General features: G+C 44.6%; 1 protein-coding gene across 1 annotated transcript in view; it reads right to left on the bottom strand.

Annotated features, from left to right (window-relative positions):
- Nucleotides 1-20,231, bottom strand: part of tbc1d2b (TBC1 domain family, member 2B) — an 80,307-nt gene that overhangs the window by 29,901 nt on the left and 30,175 nt on the right. The window contains exons 5-8 of the mRNA XM_046352115.1: nt 17,707-17,978; nt 8,756-8,998; nt 1,563-1,742; nt 1,092-1,202 (exon numbers count right to left, since the gene is read on the bottom strand). Coding sequence (XP_046208071.1) covers nt 1,092-1,202; nt 1,563-1,742; nt 8,756-8,998; nt 17,707-17,978 — 806 coding nt within the window. The remainder of the gene's footprint in view (nt 1-1,091; nt 1,203-1,562; nt 1,743-8,755; nt 8,999-17,706; nt 17,979-20,231) is intronic.

The raw sequence follows: 20,231 nt of genomic DNA, 5'->3' as shown, positions 1-20,231 counted from the left end.
TCCTGTACCCCAGTAGTACACACCAACAGCACCAAACCAGTAGTCATGCACCCCAGTAGTACACACCAACAGCACCAAACCAGTAGTCCTGTAACCCAGTAGTACACACCAACAGCACCAAACCAGTAGTCCTGTACCCCAGTAGTACACACCAACAGCACCAAACCAGTAGCACACCAACAGCACCAAACCAGTAGTCATGCACCCCAGTAGTACACACCAACAGCACCAAACCAGTAGTCCTGTAACCCAGTAGTACACACCAACAGCACCAAACCAGTAGTCCTGTAACCCAGTAATACACACCAACAGCACCAAACCAGTAGTCCTGTACCCCAGTAGTACACACCAACAGCACCAAACCAGTAGTCCTGTACCCCAGTAGTACACACCAACAGCACCAAACCAGTAGTCATGCACCCCAGTAGTACACACCAACAGCACCAAACCAGTAGTCCTGTAACCCAGTAGTACACAGCAACAGCACCAAACCAGTAGTCCTGTACCCCAGTAGTACACACCAACAGCACCAAACCAGTAGCACACCAACAGCACCAAACCAGTAGTCCTGTACCCCAGTAGTACACACCAACAGCACCAAACCAGTAGTCCTGTACCCCAGTAATACACACCAACAGCACCAAACCAGTAGTCTTTCACCCCAGTAGTACACACCAACAGCACCAAACCAGTAGTCCTGTACCCCAGTAGTACACACCAACAGCACCAAACCAGTAGTCCTGCACCCCAGTAGTACACACCAACAGCACTAAACCAGTAGTACACACCAACAGCACTAAACCAGTAGTACACACCAACAGCACCAAACCAGTAGTCCTGCACCCCAGTAGTACACACCAACAGCACTAAACCAGTAGTACACACCAACAGCACTAAACCAGTAGTACACACCAACAGCACCAAACCAGTAGTCCTGTACCCCAGTAGTACACACCAACAGCACCAAACCAGTAGTACACACCAACAGCACCAAACCAGTAGTACACACCAACAGCACCAAACCAGTAGTCATGCACCCCAGTAGTACACTCCAACAGCACCAAACCAGTAGTCCTGTACCCCAGTAGTACCTTAACCTCCAGAGATCGCTCCCTGGCCTCAGCGTTCCTTAGTAGAATAGTCAGCTCCAGGATCTCCTTATTCAGGAACTTGTTCTGGGATTTATAGCCTTGAACACTGTCCTGAAATGGAAATACCATTTCATAAGCATCATAAAAACTGTCATAACATGAGAAATAGGATATTAGCTGTGTTTAGTTCAGTTATTACTGTGTGGTTCTGACCCAACCCCCCCACCAGAGTTATTACTGTGTGGTTCTGACCCAACCCCCCCACCAGAGTTCTTACTGTGTGTTTCTGACCCAACACCCCCACCGGAGTTATTACTGTGTGGTTCTGACCCAACCCCCCACCAGAGTTATTACTGTGTGGTTCTGACCCAACCCCCCCACCAGAGTTCTTACTGTGTGTTTCTGACCCCCCCCCCCAAAGTTATTACTGTGTGGTTCTGACCCCCCCCCCCCCAGCAGCCCGGTTTGTACCTTAAGATTGTTTATCTCCTGTTGCTGGCTGGCAGGGGGTGGAGCTGAGCTGCAGTCCTGCAGCAGGGGGGTGGTCCCGTCTGCTCCCTGGGGGGGTGTCTGGGACAGTTTAATGATGACCTCGTCTTTGGCCTGGATGGTCTCCATCAGCATGCTCAGCTGCTCATTGATCTCCCCAACCTATAAGGTAACCACAATATTAACCCTAACCCCACCTAGAGGATAACCACAATATTAACCCTAACCTAGAGGATAGCCACAATATTATCCCTAAACCCACCTAGAGGATAACCACAATATTAACCCTAACCCCACCTAGAGGATAACCACAATATTAACCCTAACCCCACCTAGAGGATAACCACAATATTAACCCTAAACCCACCTAGAGGCTAACGACAATATTAACCCAAACCTAGAGGATAACCACAATATTAACCCTATTAACCCTATTAACCCAAATTTTTTGCCTCCAGAGGGAGAATAGGCGTTTGTCGTAACCTCTTCATGACTGGCTGGGTGTTGTTGGACCTTGAGAAATCCTTAGCGATGTGGACACCAAGGAAATTGAAGCTCTCAACCTGCTCCACTACAGCCCCATCGATGAGAATCGGGGCGTGCTCGGTCCTGATTTTCCTGTAGTCCACGATAAGGTCCTTTGTCTTGCTCACGTTGAGTGAGAGGTTGTCGTCCTGGCACCACTGTCGTGTCTTCAGAAAACTTAATGATGTGTGTTGGAGCCATGCGTGGACATGCAGTTGTGGGTGAACAGGGAATACAGCAGGGGACTAAGCACGCACCCCTAAGGGTCCCTGTGGGAACGACGTCATCGATGCACTTATTAATGAAGCCGGTGACTGATACCGTATTAGTCCTCAATGCCATCAGAAGAATCACGGAACATATTCCAGTCTGTGCAAAACAGTCCTGTAGTATACAGGGCCTTCCTCTGACATGCCTGGTATAGAGCCCAGTAGTAAATAACTCAGAGTAGCAGGTATAGAGGTCCTGGAATAGAAGTCCTGGATGGTATGAAACTCATCAACGCATCTGCGTCATTTGACCACTTCTATTTCTACTTCTATTTTTTTTTTTACTGTAGTTACACGTGACATGCTGGTAGGATTATCCCTGCATTAAAATCACCGGCCACTAGGATGAGCATTTTCTTGTTTTCTTATTATCGCTCGTTGAATGCAGCCTTCGTGTCAGCATCGGCTTGTGGTGGTAAATAGTGGTGGTAAATAGTGGTGGTAAATAGTGGTGGTAATAGTGGTGGTGAATAGTGGTGGTGAATAGTGGTGGTAAATAGTGGTGGTAAATAGTGGTGGTAAATAGTGGTGGTAAATAGTGGTGGTAAATAGTGGTGGTGAATAGTGGTGGTGAATAGTGGTGGTAAATAGTGGTGGTAAATAGTGGTGGTAAATAGTGGTGGTGAATAGTGGTGGTGAATAGTGGTGGTGAATAGTGTCAGCATCGGCTTGTGGTGGTAAATAGTGGTGGTGAATAGTGGTGGTAAATAGTGTCAGCATCGGCTTGTGGTGGTAAATAGTGGTGGTAAATAGTGGTGGTGAATAGTGGTGGTGAATAGTGTCAGCATCGGCTTGTGGTGGTAAATAGTGGTGGTAAATAGTGGTGGTAAATAGTGGTGGTAAATAGTGGTGGTGAATAGTGGTGGTAAATAGTGGTGGTAAATAGTGGTGGTAAATAGTGGTGGTAAATAGTGGTGGTAAATAGTGGTGGTAAATAGTGGTGGTAAATAGTGGTGGTGAATAGTGGTGGTGAATAGTGGTGGTGAATAGTGGTGGTAAATAGTGTCAGCATCGGCTTGTGGTGGTAAATAGTGGTGGTGAATAGTGGTGGTAAATAGTGGTGGTAAATAGTGGTGGTAAATAGTGGTGGTAAATAGTGGTGGTAAATAGTGGTGGTAAATAGTGGTGGTAAATAGTGGTGGTATATAGTGGTGGTAAATAGTGGTGGTAAATAGTGGTGGTAAATAGTGGTGGTAAATAGTGGTGGTAAATAGTGGTGGTAAATAGTGTCAGCATCGGCTTGTGGTGGTAAATAGTGGTGGTGAATAGTGGTGGTAAATAGTGGTGGTAAATAGTGGTGGTAAATAATAGTGGTGGTAAATAATAGTGGTGGTAAATAGTGGTGGTAAATAGTGGTGGTAAATAGTGGTGGTAAATAGTGGTGGTAAATAGTGGTGGTAAATAGTGGTGGTAAATAGTGGTGGTAAATAGTGGTGGTAAATAGTGGTGGTAAATAGTGGTGGTAAATAGTGGTGGTAAATAGTGGTGGTAAATAGTGTCAGCATCGGCTTGTGGTGGTAAATAGTGGTGGTAAATAGTGTCAGCATCGGCTTGTGGTGGTAAATAGTGTCAGCATCGGCTAGTGGTGGTGAATAGTGGTGGTAGATAGTGGTGGTAAATAGTGGTGGTAAATAGTGGTGGTGAATAGTGGTGGTGAATAGTGGTGGTGAATAGTGGTGGTGAATAGTGGTGGTAAATAGTGGTGGTAAATAGTGGTGGTGAATAGTGGTGGTGAATAGTGGTGGTGAATAGTGGTGGTGAATAGTGGTGGTGAATAGTGGTGGTAAATAGTGGTGGTAAATAGTGTCAGCATCGGCTTGTGGTGGTGAATAGTGGTGGTGAATAGTGGTGGTGAATAGTGGTGGTAAATAGTGGTGGTAAATAGTGGTGGTAAATAGTGGTGGTAAATAGTGTCAGCATCGGCTTGTGGTGGTAAATAGTGGTGGTGAATAGTGGTGGTGAATAGTGGTGGTAAATAGTGGTGGTAAATAGTGGTGGTAAATAGTGGTGGTAAATAGTGTCAGCATCGGCTTGTGGTGGTAAATAGTGGTGGTGAATAGTGGTGGTGAATAGTGGTGGTAAATAGTGGTGGTAAATAGTGGTGGTAAATAGTGGTGGTAAATAGTGGTGGTAAATAGTGGTGGTAAATAGTGGTGGTAAATAGTGGTGGTAAATAGTGTCAGCATCGGCTAGTGGTGGTGAATAGTGGTGGTAAATAGTGGTGGTAAATAGTGGTGGTAAATAGTGGTGGTGAATAGTGGTGGTAAATAGTGGTGGTGAATAGTGGTGGTAAATAGTGGTGGTAAATAGTGGTGGTAAATAGTGGTGGTAAATAGTGGTGGTAAATAGTGGCGGTAAATAGTGGCGGTAAATAGTGGCGGTAAATAGTGGTGGTAAATAGTGGTGGTAAATAGTGGTGGTGAATAGTGGTGGTAAATAGTGGTGGTAAATAGTGGTGGTAAATAGTGGTGGTAAATAGTGGTGGTAAATAGTGGTGGTAAATAGTGGTGGTAAATAGTGGTGGTAAATAGTGGTGGTAAATAGTGGTGGTAAATAGTGGTGGTAAATAGTGGTGGTAAATAGTGGTGGTAAATAGTGTCAGCATCGGCTTGTGGTGGTAAATAGTGGTGGTAAATAGTGTCAGCATCGGCTTGTGGTGGTAAATAGTGTCAGCATCGGCTAGTGGTGGTAAATAGTGGTGGTAAATAGTGGTGGTAAATAGTGGTGGTAAATAGTGGTGGTAAATAGTGGTGGTAAATAGTGGTGGTGAATAGTGGTGGTGAATAGTGGTGGTAAATAGTGGTGGTAAATAGTGGTGGTAAATAGTGGTGGTGAATAGTGGTGGTGAATAGTGGTGGTGAATAGTGGTGGTGAATAGTGGTGGTGAATAGTGGTGGTAAATAGTGGTGGTAAATAGTGTCAGCATCGGCTTGTGGTGGTGAATAGTGGTGGTGAATAGTGGTGGTGAATAGTGGTGGTAAATAGTGGTGGTAAATAGTGGTGGTAAATAGTGGTGGTAAATAGTGTCAGCATCGGCTTGTGGTGGTAAATAGTGGTGGTGAATAGTGGTGGTGAATAGTGGTGGTAAATAGTGGTGGTAAATAGTGGTGGTAAATAGTGGTGGTAAATAGTGGTGGTAAATAGTGGTGGTAAATAGTGGTGGTAAATAGTGGTGGTAAATAGTGGTGGTAAATAGTGGTGGTAAATAGTGGTGGTAAATAGTGGTGGTAAATAGTGGTGGTAAATAGTGGTGGTAAATAGTGGTGGTAAATAGTGGTGGTAAATAGTGGTGGTAAATAGTGGTGGTGAATAGTGGTAGTAAATAGTGGTGGTAAATAGTGGTGGTGAATAGTGGTGGTAAATAGTGGTGGTAAATAGTGGTGGTGAATAGTGGTGGTAAATAGTGGTGGTAAATAGTGGTGGTAAATAGTGGTGGTAAATAGTGGTGGTAAATAGTGGTGGTAAATAGTGGTGGTAAATAGTGGTGGTAAATAGTGTCAGCATCGGCTAGTGGTGGTGAATAGTGGTGGTAAATAGTGGTGGTAAATAGTGGTGGTAAATAGTGGTGGTGAATAGTGGTGGTAAATAGTGGTGGTAAATAGTGGTGGTAAATAGTGGTGGTAAATAGTGGTGGTAAATAGTGGTGGTAAATAGTGTCAGCATCGGCTAGTGGTGGTGAATAGTGGTGGTAAATAGTGGTGGTAAATAGTGGTGGTAAATAGTGGTGGTGAATAGTGGTGGTGAATAGTGGTGGTAAATAGTGGTGGTAAATAGTGGTGGTAAATAGTGGTGGTAAATAGTGGCGGTAAATAGTGGCGGTAAATAGTGGCGGTAAATAGTGGCGGTAAATAGTGGTGGTAAATAGTGGTGGTAAATAGTGGTGGTAAATAGTGGTGGTAAATAGTGGTGGTAAATAGTGGTGGTAAATAGTGTCATAGAATTGTTCAGTACATAATATTTCTCAAATACCGGAGCATGTGAGTTCAAATTAAAAGACAGAGATTGATAAATAGAGGTAGTGGTAGATAGTGTTGTCTGGAGCTTATCATGAGGTATTCTAACTGACTGGGTAGTTAAGGTTAGGTGTGATGTGGTTAGGGGTGATGTGGTTAGGGGGTGATGTGGTTAGGGGTGATGTGGTTAGGGGTGATGTGGTTAGGGGTGATGTGGTTAGGGGTGATGTGGTTAGGGGGTGATGTGGTTAGGGGTGATGTGGTTAGGGGTGATGTGGTTAGGGGTGATGTGGTTAGGGGTGATGTGGTTGGGGGTGATGTGGTTGGGGGTGATGTGGTAGGGGTGATGTGGTGATGTGGTTTAGGGGGTGATGTGGTTAGGGGTGATGTGGTTAGGGGTGATGTGGTTAGGGGTGATGTGGTTAGGGGTGATGTGGTTAGGGGGTGATGTGGTTAGGGGTGATGTGGTTAGGGGTGATGTGGTTAGGGGTGATGTGGTTAGGGGTGATGTGGTTAGGGGTGATGTGGTTAGGGGTGATGTGGTTAGGGGTGATGTGGTTAGGGGTGATGTGGTTAGGGGTGATGTGGTTAGGGTGATGTGGTTAGGGGTGATGTGGTTAGGGGTGATGTGGTTAGGGGTGATGTGGTTAGGGGTGATGTGGTTAGGGGTGATGTGGTTAGGGTGATGTTGTTAGGGGTGATGTTGTTAGGGGTGATGTTGTTAGGGGTGATGTGGTTAGGGGTGATGTGGTTAGGGGTGATGTGGTTAGGGGTGATGTGGTTAGGGGTGATGTGGTTAGGGGTGATGTGGTTAGGGGTGATGTGGTTAGGGGTGATGTGGTTAGGGGTGATGTGGTTAGGGGTGATGTGGTTAGGGGTGATGTGGTTAGGGGTGATGTGGTTAGGGGTGATGTGGTTAGGGGTGATGTGGTTAGGGGTGATGTGGTTAGGGGTGATGTCGTTAGGGTTAGCATTAGGTGTTAGACTCTTGTAAGACTCTCTTCTCTGTATACATCAATGATGTTGCTCTGGCTGCTGGTGATTCTCTGATCCACCTCTACACAGACGACACCATTCTGTATACTTCTGGCCCTTCTTTGGACACTGTGTTAACAACAAGCTTCAATGCCATACAACTCTCCTTCTGTGGCCTCCAACTACTCTTAAATGCAAGTAAAACTAAATGCATGCTCTTCAACCGATCGCTGCCTGCACCTGCCCGCCTGTCCAGCATCACTACTCTGGACGGCTCTGACTTAGAATACGTGGACAACTACAAATACCTAGGTGTCTGTTTAGACTGTCAACTCTCCTTCCAGACTCACATTAAGCATCTCCAATCCAAAATTAAATCTAGAATCGGCTTCCTATTTCGCAACAAAGCATCCTTCATTCATGCTGCCAAACATACCCTCGTAAAAATGACCATCCTACCGATCCTAGACTTCGGTGATGTCATCTATAAAATAGCCTTCAACACTCTGCTCAACAAACTGGATGAGGTCTATCACAGTGCCATCTGTTTTGTCACCAAAGCCCCATATACTACCCACCATTGCAACCTGTACGCTCTCGTTGGCTGGCCATCGCTTCATACTCGTCGCCAAACCCACTGGCTCCAGGTCATCTACAAGTCTTTTCTAGGTAAAGCCCCGCCTTCTCAGTTCACTGGTCGCCATAGCAACACCCACCCGTAGCACGCGCTCCAGCAGGTATATCTCACTGGTCATCCTAAAAGCCAATTCCTACTTTGGCCGCATTTCCTTCCAGTTCTCTGCTACCAATGACTGGAACGAACTACAAAAATCTCTGAAGCTGGAGACTCATATCTCCCTCACTAGCTTTAAGCACTAGCTGTCAGAGCAGCTCACAGATCACTGCACCTGTACATAGCTGATCTGTAAATAGCCCGTCCAACTACCTCATCCCCATACAGTATTTATTTATTTTTCTCCTTTGCACCCCAGTATCTCTACTTGCACATTCATCTTCTGCATATTAATTGCTATATCATAAATACCTCGCCTTATCTTGCCTCATTTGCAAACACTGCAAATATACCTTTTCCCCTACTGGATTATTGACTGTATGTTTGTTATTTCCATGTGTAGCTCTGTGTTGTTGTTTCTGTAGCACTGCTTTGCTTTATCTTGGCCAGGTCGCAGTTGGTCAGTTGTAAATGAGAACTTGTTCTCAACTAGCCTACCTGGTTAAATAAAGGTGGAGGTGCAATGAGACGTGGTTAGGGTTAGGTGAGACGTGGTTGTTTGTGTGATGTTGTGGTTGTTTGTGTGATGTTGTTGTGTGTGTATGTTATTAAGTATAGTTTTAAAAATATAAAGTCATACAATAATAATAATAATAAGAAAAACAACAAGAACAAGAAGGAGATCAAGACAAGAAGAAAAAAACCTGTATCTCTTCTAACCTTGACCTTCAGTCCTTTCAGCTCCCTCTGTAGACTCTCCTTCTCCAGGGCTAAACGCTCCAGCTGGCAACACAGGGCCTGGACCTGACCATCCCTGTCCAGGAGGAGGGCTTCCATCTGGGCTAGGTTCGACTGTGGGAACCCTGGGGCTGGAGGTGAGGCAGGTACTGGAGTTAATACTGGCGCTGGTCGCATCTCCCTCTGGGTGCTCCTCAAGGTCTGCTGAAGCAGTCTGACCAGCTCCTGGTGGAGGAGAGAAGACAAGTGGTGGTCCTGTATGGATCAGTTGGTAGAGCATGGCGCTTGGAATGCCAACGGTGTGAGTTCGATTCCCAGGGCCAACCACATGCTAAATGTATGCAGGCATGACTGTAAATCACTTTGGATAAAAGGCAAAACAGATTACATTTAGATGTTAGACATTGAGCAGACGCTTATCAAGGAGCAGTAAGGGTTAAGGGCCTTAAGGACAAACGAACATTTCTCATCTAGTCGGCTCTGGGATTTGAACCAGTACCCTTTAGGTTACTGGATCAACGCTCTAACAGCAAGGCTACCTGTTCAAATGAGATAGTTACTACTGGGCATGCTGCTACCTCCTACTCTAATGAGTTATTTACTAGTGGGCATGATGCTACCTGCTACCCTAATGAGTTAGTTACTACTGGGCATGCTGCTACCTGCTACCCAAATGAGTTAGTTACTACAGGGCATGCAGCTACCCTAATGAGTTAGTTACTACTGGGCATGCTGCTACCCTAATGAATTAGTTACTACTGGGCATGCTGTTACCTGCTACTCTAATGAGTAATTTACTACTGGGCATGCTGCTACCCTAATGAGTTAGTTACTACTGGGCATGCTGCTACCCTAATGAGTTAGTTACTGCCGGGCATGCTGTTACCTGCTACTCTAATGAGTTAGTTACTACTGGGCATGCTGCTACCCAAATGAGTTAGTTACTACTGGGCATTTTGCTACCCTAATGAGTTAGTTACTACTGGGCATTTTGCTACCCTAATGAGTTAGTTACTACGGGGCATGCTGCTACTCAAATGAGTTAGTTACTACTGGGCATGCTGCTACCCTAATGAGTTAGTTACTACTGGGCATTTTGCTACCCTAATGAGTTAGGTACTACTGGGCATGCTGCTACCCTAATGAGTTAGTTACTACTGGGCATGCTGCTACCCTAATGAATTAGTTACTACTGGGCATGCTGCTACCTCCTACCCTAATGAGTTAGTTACTACTGGGCATTTTGCTACCCTAATGAGTTAGGTACTACTGGGCATGCTGCTACCCTAATGAGTTAGTTACTACTGGGCATGCTGCTACCCTAATGAATTAGTTACTACTGGGCATGCTGCTACCTCCTACTCTAATGAGTTATTTACTAGTGGGCATGATGCTACCTGCTACCCTAATGAGTTAGTTACTACTGGGCATGCTGCTACCCTAATGAGTTAGTTACTACTGGGCATGCTGTTACCTGCTACTCAAATGAGTTAGTTACTACAGGGCATGCTGCTACCCTAATGAGTTAGTTACTACTGGGCATGGTGCTACCCTAATGAGTTAGTTACTACTGGGCATGCTGTTACCTGCTACTCAAATGAGTTAGATACTACAGGGCATGCTGCTACCCTAATGAGTTAGTTACTACTGGGCATGCTGCTACCCTAATGAGTTAGTTACTACTGGGCATGCTGTTACCTGCTACTCTAATGAGTAATTTACTACTGGGCACGCTGCTACCCTAATGAGTTAGTTACTACTGGGCATGCTGCTACCCTAATGAGTCAGTTACTGCCGGGCATGCTGTTACCTGCTACTCTAATGAGTTAGTTACTACAGGGCATGCTGCTACCCTAATGAGTTAGTTACTACTGGGCATGCTGCTACTCAAATGAGTTAGTTACTACTGGGCATGCTGCTACCTGCTACTCTAATGAGTTAGTTACTACTGGGCATGCTGCTACCCAAATGAGTTAGTTACTACTGGGCATGCTGCTACCCTAATGAGTTAGTTACTACTGGGCATTTTGCTACCCTAATGAGTTAGGTACTACTGGGCATGCTGCTACCCTAATGAGTTAGTTACTACTGGGCATGCTGCTACGCTAATGAGTTAGTTACTACCAGGCATGCTGCTACCCTAATGAATTAGTTACTACTGGGCATGCTGCTACCTCCTACTCTAATGAGTTATTTACTAGTGGGCATGATGCTACCTGCTACCCTAATGAGTTAGTTACTACTGGGCATGCTGCTACCCTAATGAGTTAGTTACTACTGGGCATGCCGTTACCTGCTACTCAAATGAGTTAGATACTACAGGGCATGCTGCTACCCTAATGAGTTAGTTACTACAGGGCATGCTGCTACCCTAATGAGTTAGTTACTACTGGGCATGCTGCTACCCTAATGAGTTAGTTACTACTGGACATGCTGCTACCTGCTACTGTAATGAGTTAGTTATTACTGGGCACGCTGCTACCTGCTACCCTAATGAGTTAGTTACTACTGGGCATGCTGTTACCTGCTACTCAAATGAGTTAGTTACTACAGGGCATGCTGCTACCATAATGAGTTAGTTACTACAGGGCATGCTGCTACCCTAATGAGTTAGTTACTACTGGACATGCTGCTACCTGCTACTGTAATGAGTTAGTTATTACTGGGCACGCTGCTACCTGCTACCCTAATGAGTTAGTTATTACTGGGCACGCTGCTACCTGCTACCCGAATGAGTTAGTTACTACTGGGCACACTGTACTCTAATGAGTTAGTTACTACTGGGCATGCTGCTACCTGCTACCCTAATAAGTTAGTTACTACTGGGCATGCTGCTACCCTAATGAGTTAGTTACTACCGGGCATGATGCTACCTGCTACCCGAATGAGTTAGTTACTACCGGGCATGATGCTACCTGCTACCCGAATGAGTTAGTTACTACTAGGCATGCTGCTACCCTAATGAGTTAGTTACTACCGGGCATGCTGCTACCCTAATGAGTTAGTTACTACTGGGCATGCTGCTACCCTAATGAGTTAGTTACTACTAGGCATGCTGCAACCTGCTACTCTAATGAGTTACCTACTACTGGGCACACTGCTACCCTAATGAGTTAGTTACTACTAGGCATGCTGCTACCCTAATGAGTTAGTTACTACTAGGCATGCTGCTCCTTGCTACTCTAATGAGTTAGTTACTGCTGGGCATGCTGCTACCCTAATGAGTTAGTTACTACCGGGCATGCTGCTACCCTAATGAGTTAGTTACTACTGGGCATGCTGCTACCCTAATGAGTTAGTTACTACTAGGCATGCTGCAACCTGCTACTCTAATGAGTTACCTACTACTGGGCACACTGCTACCCTAATGAGTTAGTTACTACTAGGCATGCTGCTACCCTAATGAGTTAGTTACTACTAGGCATGCTGCTCCTTGCTACTCTAATGAGTTAGTTACTGCTGGGCATGCTGCTACCCTAATGAGTTAGTTACTACTGGGCATGCTGCTCCCCTAATGAGTTACTACCGGGCATGCTGCTACCCTAATGAGTTAGTTACTACTAGGCATGCTGCTACCCTAATGAGTTAGTTACTACTAGGCATGCTGCTCCTTGCTACTCTAATGAGTTAGTTACTGCTGGGCATGCTGCAACCCAAATGAGTTAGTTACTACTGGGCATGCTGCTCCCCTAATGAGTTACTACCGGGCATGCTGCTACCTGCTACCCTAATAAATTAGTTACTACCGGGCATGCTGCTACCCAAATTAGTTAGTTATTACTGGGCATAATGCTACCCTCATGAGTCAGTTACTACTGGGCATGCTGCTACCCTAATGAGTTAGTTACTACTGGGAGAGAGCTAATATATATATATTTTTTATATACATTTTAAATGTCACCTTTATTTAACCAGGTAGGCCAGTTGAGAACAAGTTTTCATTTACAACTGTGACCTGGCCAAGATAAAGCAAAGCAGTGTGACACAAACAACAAAGTTAAACAAACAAACGTACAGTCAATAACACAATTGAAACATCAATGTACAGTGGAATAGAAGTCTATACACAATGTGTGCAAATGTAGAAGATTAGGGAGTTAAGGCAATAAATAGGCCATAGAGGCAAAATAATTACAATTTAGCATGAACACTGGAGAGATAGATGTGCAGATGATTATGTGCTAGTAGAGATACTGGGGTGCAAAGGAGCAAGAAGATCAATAACAATATGGGGATGAGGTAGTTGGGTGGGCTATTTACAGATTGGCTGTGTACAGGTGCAGTGATCAGTAAACTGCTCTGACAGCTGATGCTTAAAGTTAGATATAAGTCTCCAACTTCAGTGATTTTTGCAATTCGTTCCAGTCATTGGCAGCACAGAACTGGAAGGAAATGTGGCCAAAGGAAGTGTTGGTTTGGGGATGACCAGTGAAATATACCTGCTGGAGCGCGTGCTACGGGTGGGTGTTGCTATGGTGACCAGTGAGCTGAGATAAGGGTGGGCTTAACCTAGCAAAGACTTATAGATGACCTGGAGCCAGTGGGTTTGGCGACGAAGATGTAGCGAGGGCCAGCCAACAATAGCATACAGGTCGCAGTGGTGGGTAGTGTTTGGGGCTTTGGTGACAAAACGGATGGCACTGTGATAGACTATATCCAGTTGTCGAGAAGAGTGGTGGAGGCTATTTTGTAGATGACATCCCCGAAGTCGAGGATCGGTAGGATAGTCAGTTTTACGAGGGTACGTTTGGCAGTGTCATGACGTTGGCCTCTTTGGGTATAGCAAGCCCATCCCCCTCTCCCTGCACCTCCCTTTCCTCCTTGAACTAGGTTGCTGTGGTCAGAGACACATCATAAAATCCTGAGAATCTCCTCATGGACACGCAGTATGCAGAGAGTAGGTTTTCATGGAGAACAAAGGAATTCCTTCCACCTCGCAGAACTTGAGGTACGAACAAATTTCATGTTCCGGAGAAAGTATAAAAATCGGTGAAGAATCCAGCTACGAACTGGTCAGTTTGTCACAACTTGGGGAAGCTCATGGGAGACGGTGTGGCCACATTACCATAACGCTGTTTATATAATAGCCCCAGATATGAGGTTTACATCTAATTGTTGTATAAGATGAATGGGTGAGTATGATACTGTTTACACAATTTTACAATGTGATTTTGGACTGTTTAATGAAGGAAAACTCAAAAAGGGAATTGGATTTTAACTAAATTAGAGGACCGCCCCTGAGCCCAGTTAGGGTCAGGCCTCCTGGGACAGCCCTCTTCGGCTCTTCCGAATAAAACCCTCACTCGGGTTTTCGATCAGCAGACCGAGCTTACCTCAATTGCGAGATGGCTAAAGGTTGCAGACCATGTTTTTCTCCATTATGAGGACAAAGGTTGTAGACCATTGCTGACTCTTTTAACCATACCATGTGGTTAAACTCTTAGACTATCGATACCGACAGAATAAGAACAAGTCTTTGATATTGATTACTAGTCTGCAGCTAGGAATTCGGTATCATTGAACGCGAAGAACGACAACTGCCGAAACATCCATTCTATAACAAATGAATGCATGTCACTTTGAATGCATGTCACTTTGAACTATCCCCTCTAACCACAAGACTAATTGATCAGATAAAATATCTGAAAAGTTATTTTAGGAAATTATAACTTTGTAATCTGATATTTTTCCTTGGTGCCCCGACTTCCTAGTAATTACAGTTACATGATTAATCAGTCTAATCGCGTAATAACTAATTACAGAGAATCTTTGAGAAAAACTATCAGTCTTCAGTTAATGATAGTAAAGACACAACAGCAGCATGAGTGAAGGATGCTTTGTTGCGGAATAGGAAGCCGATTCTAGATTAATATTGGATTGGAGATGCTTAATGTGAGTCTGGATGGAGAGTTTAGTCTAACCATACACCTAGGTATTTGTAGTCGTCCACATATTCTAAGTCAGAACCGTCCAGAGTAGTGATGCTAGTGGGGCGGGCGGGTGCGGGCAGCAGTCGGTTGAAGAGCATGCATTTAGTTTTACTAGCATTTAAAAGCAGTTGGAGGCCACAGAAGGAGAGTTGTATGGCATTGAAGCTCGTTTGGAGGTTTTTTAACACAGTGTCCAAAGGGCCATATGTATACAGAATGGTGTCGTATCCCCCTTTGAAGAGGGGGATGACCGTGGCAGCTTTCCAATCTTTCAGGGTCTCAGACGACACGAAAGAGAGGTTGAACAGGCTAGTAATACGCGTTGCAACAATTTCGGCAGATAATTTTAGGGTCCAGATTGTCTAGCCCAGCTGATTTGTAGGGATCCAAATTTTTGCAGCTCTTTCAGAACATCAGCTGTCTGGAGTTGGCTGAAGGGAAGCGGGGGAGGCGTGGGAAAGTTCTGCAGGGTGTGCAGAGCTGTTGGCCGGGGTAGGGGTAGCCAGGTAGAAAGCTTGGCCAGCCATAGAAGAACGCTTATTGAATTTATTATATATAAATTCAAATGGGATATTTACATTTACATTTACATTTAAGTCATTTAGCAGACGCTCTTATCCAGAGCGACTTACAAATTGGATATATCTGTGGTGACAGTGTTTCCTACCCTCAGTGCAGTGGGCAGCTGGGAGGAGGTTCTCTTATTCTCCATGGACTTTACAGTGTCCCAAAACTTTTATAATTAGTGCTACAGGGTGCAAATTTCTGTTTGAAAAAGCTAGCCTTTGCTTTCCTAACTGACTGTGTATATTGGTTCCTGACTTCCCTGAAAAGCGGGGGCTATTCAATGCTAATGCAGAACGCAACAGGGAGGTTTTTGTGCTGGTCAAGGGCAGTCAGGACTGAGGTGAACCAAGGGCTATATCTGTTCTTAGTTCAACATTTTTTTAATGGAGCATGCGTATTTAAGATGATGAGAAAAGCACTTTTAAAGAGCAACCAGGCATCCTCTACTGACGGAATGAGGTCAATAACCTTCTAGGATACCTGGGCCAGATCGATTAGAAAGGACTGCTTGCTGAAGTGTTTTAGGGAGCATTTGACAGTGATGAGGGGTGGTCGTTTCACCATGGACCCATTATGGATGCAGGCAATGAGGCAATGATAACTGAGATCCAGGATGATATCTAAGAGGGTGCCTATGTTTACTGATGTAGGGTTGTACCTGGTAGGTTCCTTGATAATTTGTGTGAGATTGAGGGCATCTAGCCTAGATTGTAGGATGGCTGGGTGTTAAGCACATCCCAGTGCACATCCCAGTTTAGGTCACCTAACAGTACGAACTCTGAAGATAGATGGGGGGCAATCAATTCACATATGTTGTCTAGGGCACTGCTGGGGGCCGAGGGGGGGTCTATACCAAGCGGCAACGGTGAGAAGCTCGAATTGTAGACTTGTTTCTGGAAAGGTGTATTTTTTAAAAGCTAGAATTGTTTGGGCACAGACCTGGATAGTATGACAGAAATCTGCAGGCTGTCTCTGCAGTAGATTGCAACTCCACCCCCTTTGGCAGTTCTATCTTGTCGTAAAATGTTGTGGTTGGGGATGGAAATTTCAGGATTTTTGGTGGCTTTCCTAAGCCAGGATTCAGACACAGCTAGGACATTCGGGTTGACGGAGTGTGCTAAAGCAGTGAGTAAAACAAACTTAGGAAGGAGGCTTATAATATTACCATGCATGAAACCAAGGCTTTTACAGTTACAGAAGTCAACAAATGAGAATGCCTGGGGATTGGGGATGGTGCTGGGGTCTGCAGGGCCTGGCTTAACCTCTACATCACCAGAGGAACAGAGGAGAAGTAGGATAAGGGTACGGCTAAAGGCTATAGGAACTGGTCGTCTAGTGCGTTCAAAACAGAGAGTGAAAGGAGCAGATTTCTGGGCGCGGAAGAATAGATTCAAGGCATAATGTAGAGACAAGGGTATGGTAGGATGTGAATACAGTAGAGGTAAACCTAGGCATTGAGTGACGATGACCAGTCGTGACGGATCGGCGGGGCTCCGTGTTGGCAGTAAAGGGTCCAGGACAATTGGCAAAAGAGGTATTGTTGCCCAAAAATTGGCTGGTGGACCTCTTCGGCTAGCCAGGAGATGGGCCTAGCTCGAGGCTAGCTCAAGGCTAACTGGTGCTTGCTTCGGGACAGAGACGTTAGCCAGGAGTAGCCACTCGGATTGCAGCTACATAGCTGTGATGATCCGGTGTAAAGGTTCAGAGCTTGCGGTAGGAATCCAGAGATGTGGTAGAGAAATCTGTCCGATATGCTCTGGGTTGATATCGTGCTGTGCAGACTGGCAAGTATTGACCGAGCTGAGGCTGGCTGGTGTACGAGTTATCGGTGAAGACCGCTAGCAGGGGCTAACTGACTTCTAGCTAGTAGCTAGTTAGCTTCTGATGGGGGTTCCGGATCTAAAGTATAAAAATAGCAGATCCGTACCACATTGGGTGAGGCGGGTTGCAGGAGAGTATATTCAGTCCGTAGATGGAAAGTGAGATTAAAATATATCCGAAATAAATACAACAAAAAAGAGGAAAACGATATTTACACGGGACAGGACAAGGCAATCCGACTGCTACGCCATCTTGGGGCTTAACAATATGCATTAATAATATGCATGCCAATCTCTCCTAGCTGAAAGTGGAGGAGAGGTTGACTTATCAGTTCTTTACTTTATGAGAGGTATTGACATGTTGAATGCACCGAGCTGTCTGTCTAAACTACTGGCACACAGCTTGGACACCCATGCAAACCCCACAAGACATGCCACCAGAGGTCTCTTCACAGTCCCTAAGTCCAGAACAGACTATGGGAGGCACACGGTACTACATAGAGCCATGACTACATGGAAATTTATTCCACATCAAGTAACTGACACAAGCAGTAGAATCAAGATTTTTACAAATAAATGTGCACGCGTCTGTGTGCGTGTTTCTCTATGACCTTACCTTCTGGGAGGTTAACTCCTCAGTCAGGTTGTTGTTCTCCTCGTGGAGGCGTGTCAGTTCCTGTTCCTGGCTCTGGAGGCGGAGCTGCAGCTCATTGGTCCTGCTGCCGTTACACTCCACTGGGGGCGTGGTCTGAGAAGAGGGGGAAGAGCTCTCTGTGCTGCGTCCTAACCTCCCTGAACCCATTATGTCCCGCAGAGTGGGCCGCTTGGGCCGCAACGAGGAACTGCTGCTCCGCCCGAAGTCAAATGTGAATGGAGAACCAATGGAGTCTGGGGGTGAGATGTCAGAGGGAGGGATTACTATAGATACAGTGCCTGCAGATACAGTGCCTGCAGATACAGTGCCTGCAGATACAGTGCCTGCAGATACAGTGCCTGCAGATACAGTGCCTGCAGATACAGTGCCTGCAGATACAGTGCCTGCAGATACAGTGCCTGCAGATACAGTGCCTGCAGATACAGTGCCTGCAGATACAGTGCCTGCAGATACAGTGCCTGCAGATACAGTGCCTTCAGATACAGTGACTGCAGTCTTCCTGCATTTTTCAGCATGTTTTTACAAAAACATAGATTTAGAGTTAGTTACACTAAGTTAGTTAGAGTTAGTGCACTCAGATACCTTCCGGAAGGTCAAAGGTAATTACTTTAAGGAGCCATCCTCTCTCTGTGGGTCTAACCTCAAGAAGTTCTGGGAAACAGTTAAAGACCAGGAGAATAAACCCCCCTCCTCACAGCTGTCCATGTCCCTTCAAGTTGATAATGTGGCTGTTACTGACAAGGAGCACATGGCTGAGGTCTTTCATCACCACTTCATTAAGCCAGGATTCCTATTTGACTCAGCCATGCCTCCTTGCACGTCCAACATTTCCTCATCTCCCACCCCTTCTAATGCAACTATCCCCGATGTTTCTCCCTCTTTTTCCCCTGACCCGCTACAAAGTTTCTCCCTGCAGGCGGTCACTGAGGTGAGGTGCTAGAGGAGCTCCTGAAACTTGCTGCCCCTATCATCACCAAGCCTATCTCTGACCTGTTTAACCTGTCTCTCCTCTCTGGGGAGGTTCCCAAGGAAGGCAGCCACGGTTTGTCCTTTAATTAAAGGGGAGATCAAGCTGATCCTAACTGTTATAAGCTGATCCTAACTGTTATATCATATATTATTATTATTATTATTATTATATATTATTATATATTATTATTATTATGTTATAGGCCTATTTCTATTTTTCCCTGTTTATCAAACCTGTTGGATAAACTTGTCAATAATCAACTGACTGGCTTTCTTGATGTCTATAGTATTCTCAATGGTTTCCACTCAGGTTATGGATGTGTCACTGCAACCTTAAAGGTCCTCAATGATGTCACCATTGCCCTCGAGTTTAATCAATGTTGTGCTGCTATTTTTATTGTCTTGGCCATTATCTTTACAGACCAGCTGAATAATGTTAGGTAGAGTTGTGTGTATTATTATATAGACCAGCTGAATAATGTTAGGTAGAGTTGTGTGTATTATCACTACAGACCAGCTGAATAATGTTAGGTAGAGTTGTGTGTATTATTATATAGACCAGCTGAATAATGTTAGGTAGAGTTGTGTGTATTATCTCTATAGACCAGCTGAATAATGTTAGGTAGAGTTGTGTGTAATATCTCTACAGACCAGCTGAATAATGTTAGGTAGAGTTGTGTGTATTATTATATAGACCAGCTGAATAATGTTAGGGAGAGTTGTGTGTATTATCTCTACAGACCAGCTGAATAATGTTAGGTAGAGTTGTGTATTATTATACAGACCAGCTGAATAATGTTAGGTAGAGTTGTGTGTATTATCACTACAGACCAGCTGAATAATGTTAGGTGGAGTTGTGTGTATTATCTCTATAGACCAGCTGAATAATGTTAGGTAGAGTTGTGTGTATTATTATATAGACCAGCTGAATAATGTTAGGTGGAGTTGTGTGTATTATCACTACAGACCAGCTGAATAATGTTAGGTAGATTTGTGTGTATTATTATATAGACCAGCTGAATAATGTTAGGTAGAGTTGTGTGTATTATTATATAGACCAGCTGAATAATGTTAGGTAGAGTTGTGTGTATTATTATATAGACCAGCTGAATAATGTTAGGTAGAGTTGCGTATTATCTCTACAGACCAGCTGAATAATGTTAGGTAGAATTGTGTGTATTATCTCTACAGACCAGCTGAATAATGTTAGGTAGAGTTGTGTGTATTATTATACAGACCAGCTGAATAATGTTAGGTAGAGTTGTGTGTATTATCACTACAGACCAGCTGAATAATGTTAGGTAGAGTTGTGTGTATTATCTCTATAGACCAGCTGAATAATGTTAGGTAGAGTTGTGTGTATTATTATATAGACCAGCTGAATAATGTTAGGTAGAGTTGTGTGTATTATTATATAGACCAGCTGAATAATGTTAGGTAGAGTTGTGTGTATTATTATATAGACCAGCTGAATAATGTTAGGTAGAGTTGTGTGTATTATCACTACAGACCAGCTG

This window comes from Oncorhynchus gorbuscha, linkage group LG06, assembly GCF_021184085.1.
Source record: "Oncorhynchus gorbuscha isolate QuinsamMale2020 ecotype Even-year linkage group LG06, OgorEven_v1.0, whole genome shotgun sequence".
In the NCBI taxonomy this organism is placed as follows: domain Eukaryota; kingdom Metazoa; phylum Chordata; class Actinopteri; order Salmoniformes; family Salmonidae; genus Oncorhynchus; species Oncorhynchus gorbuscha.
The sequence above is the reverse complement of the archived record's forward strand: the minus strand, read 5'-3'. Positions and strand labels throughout refer to the sequence as shown.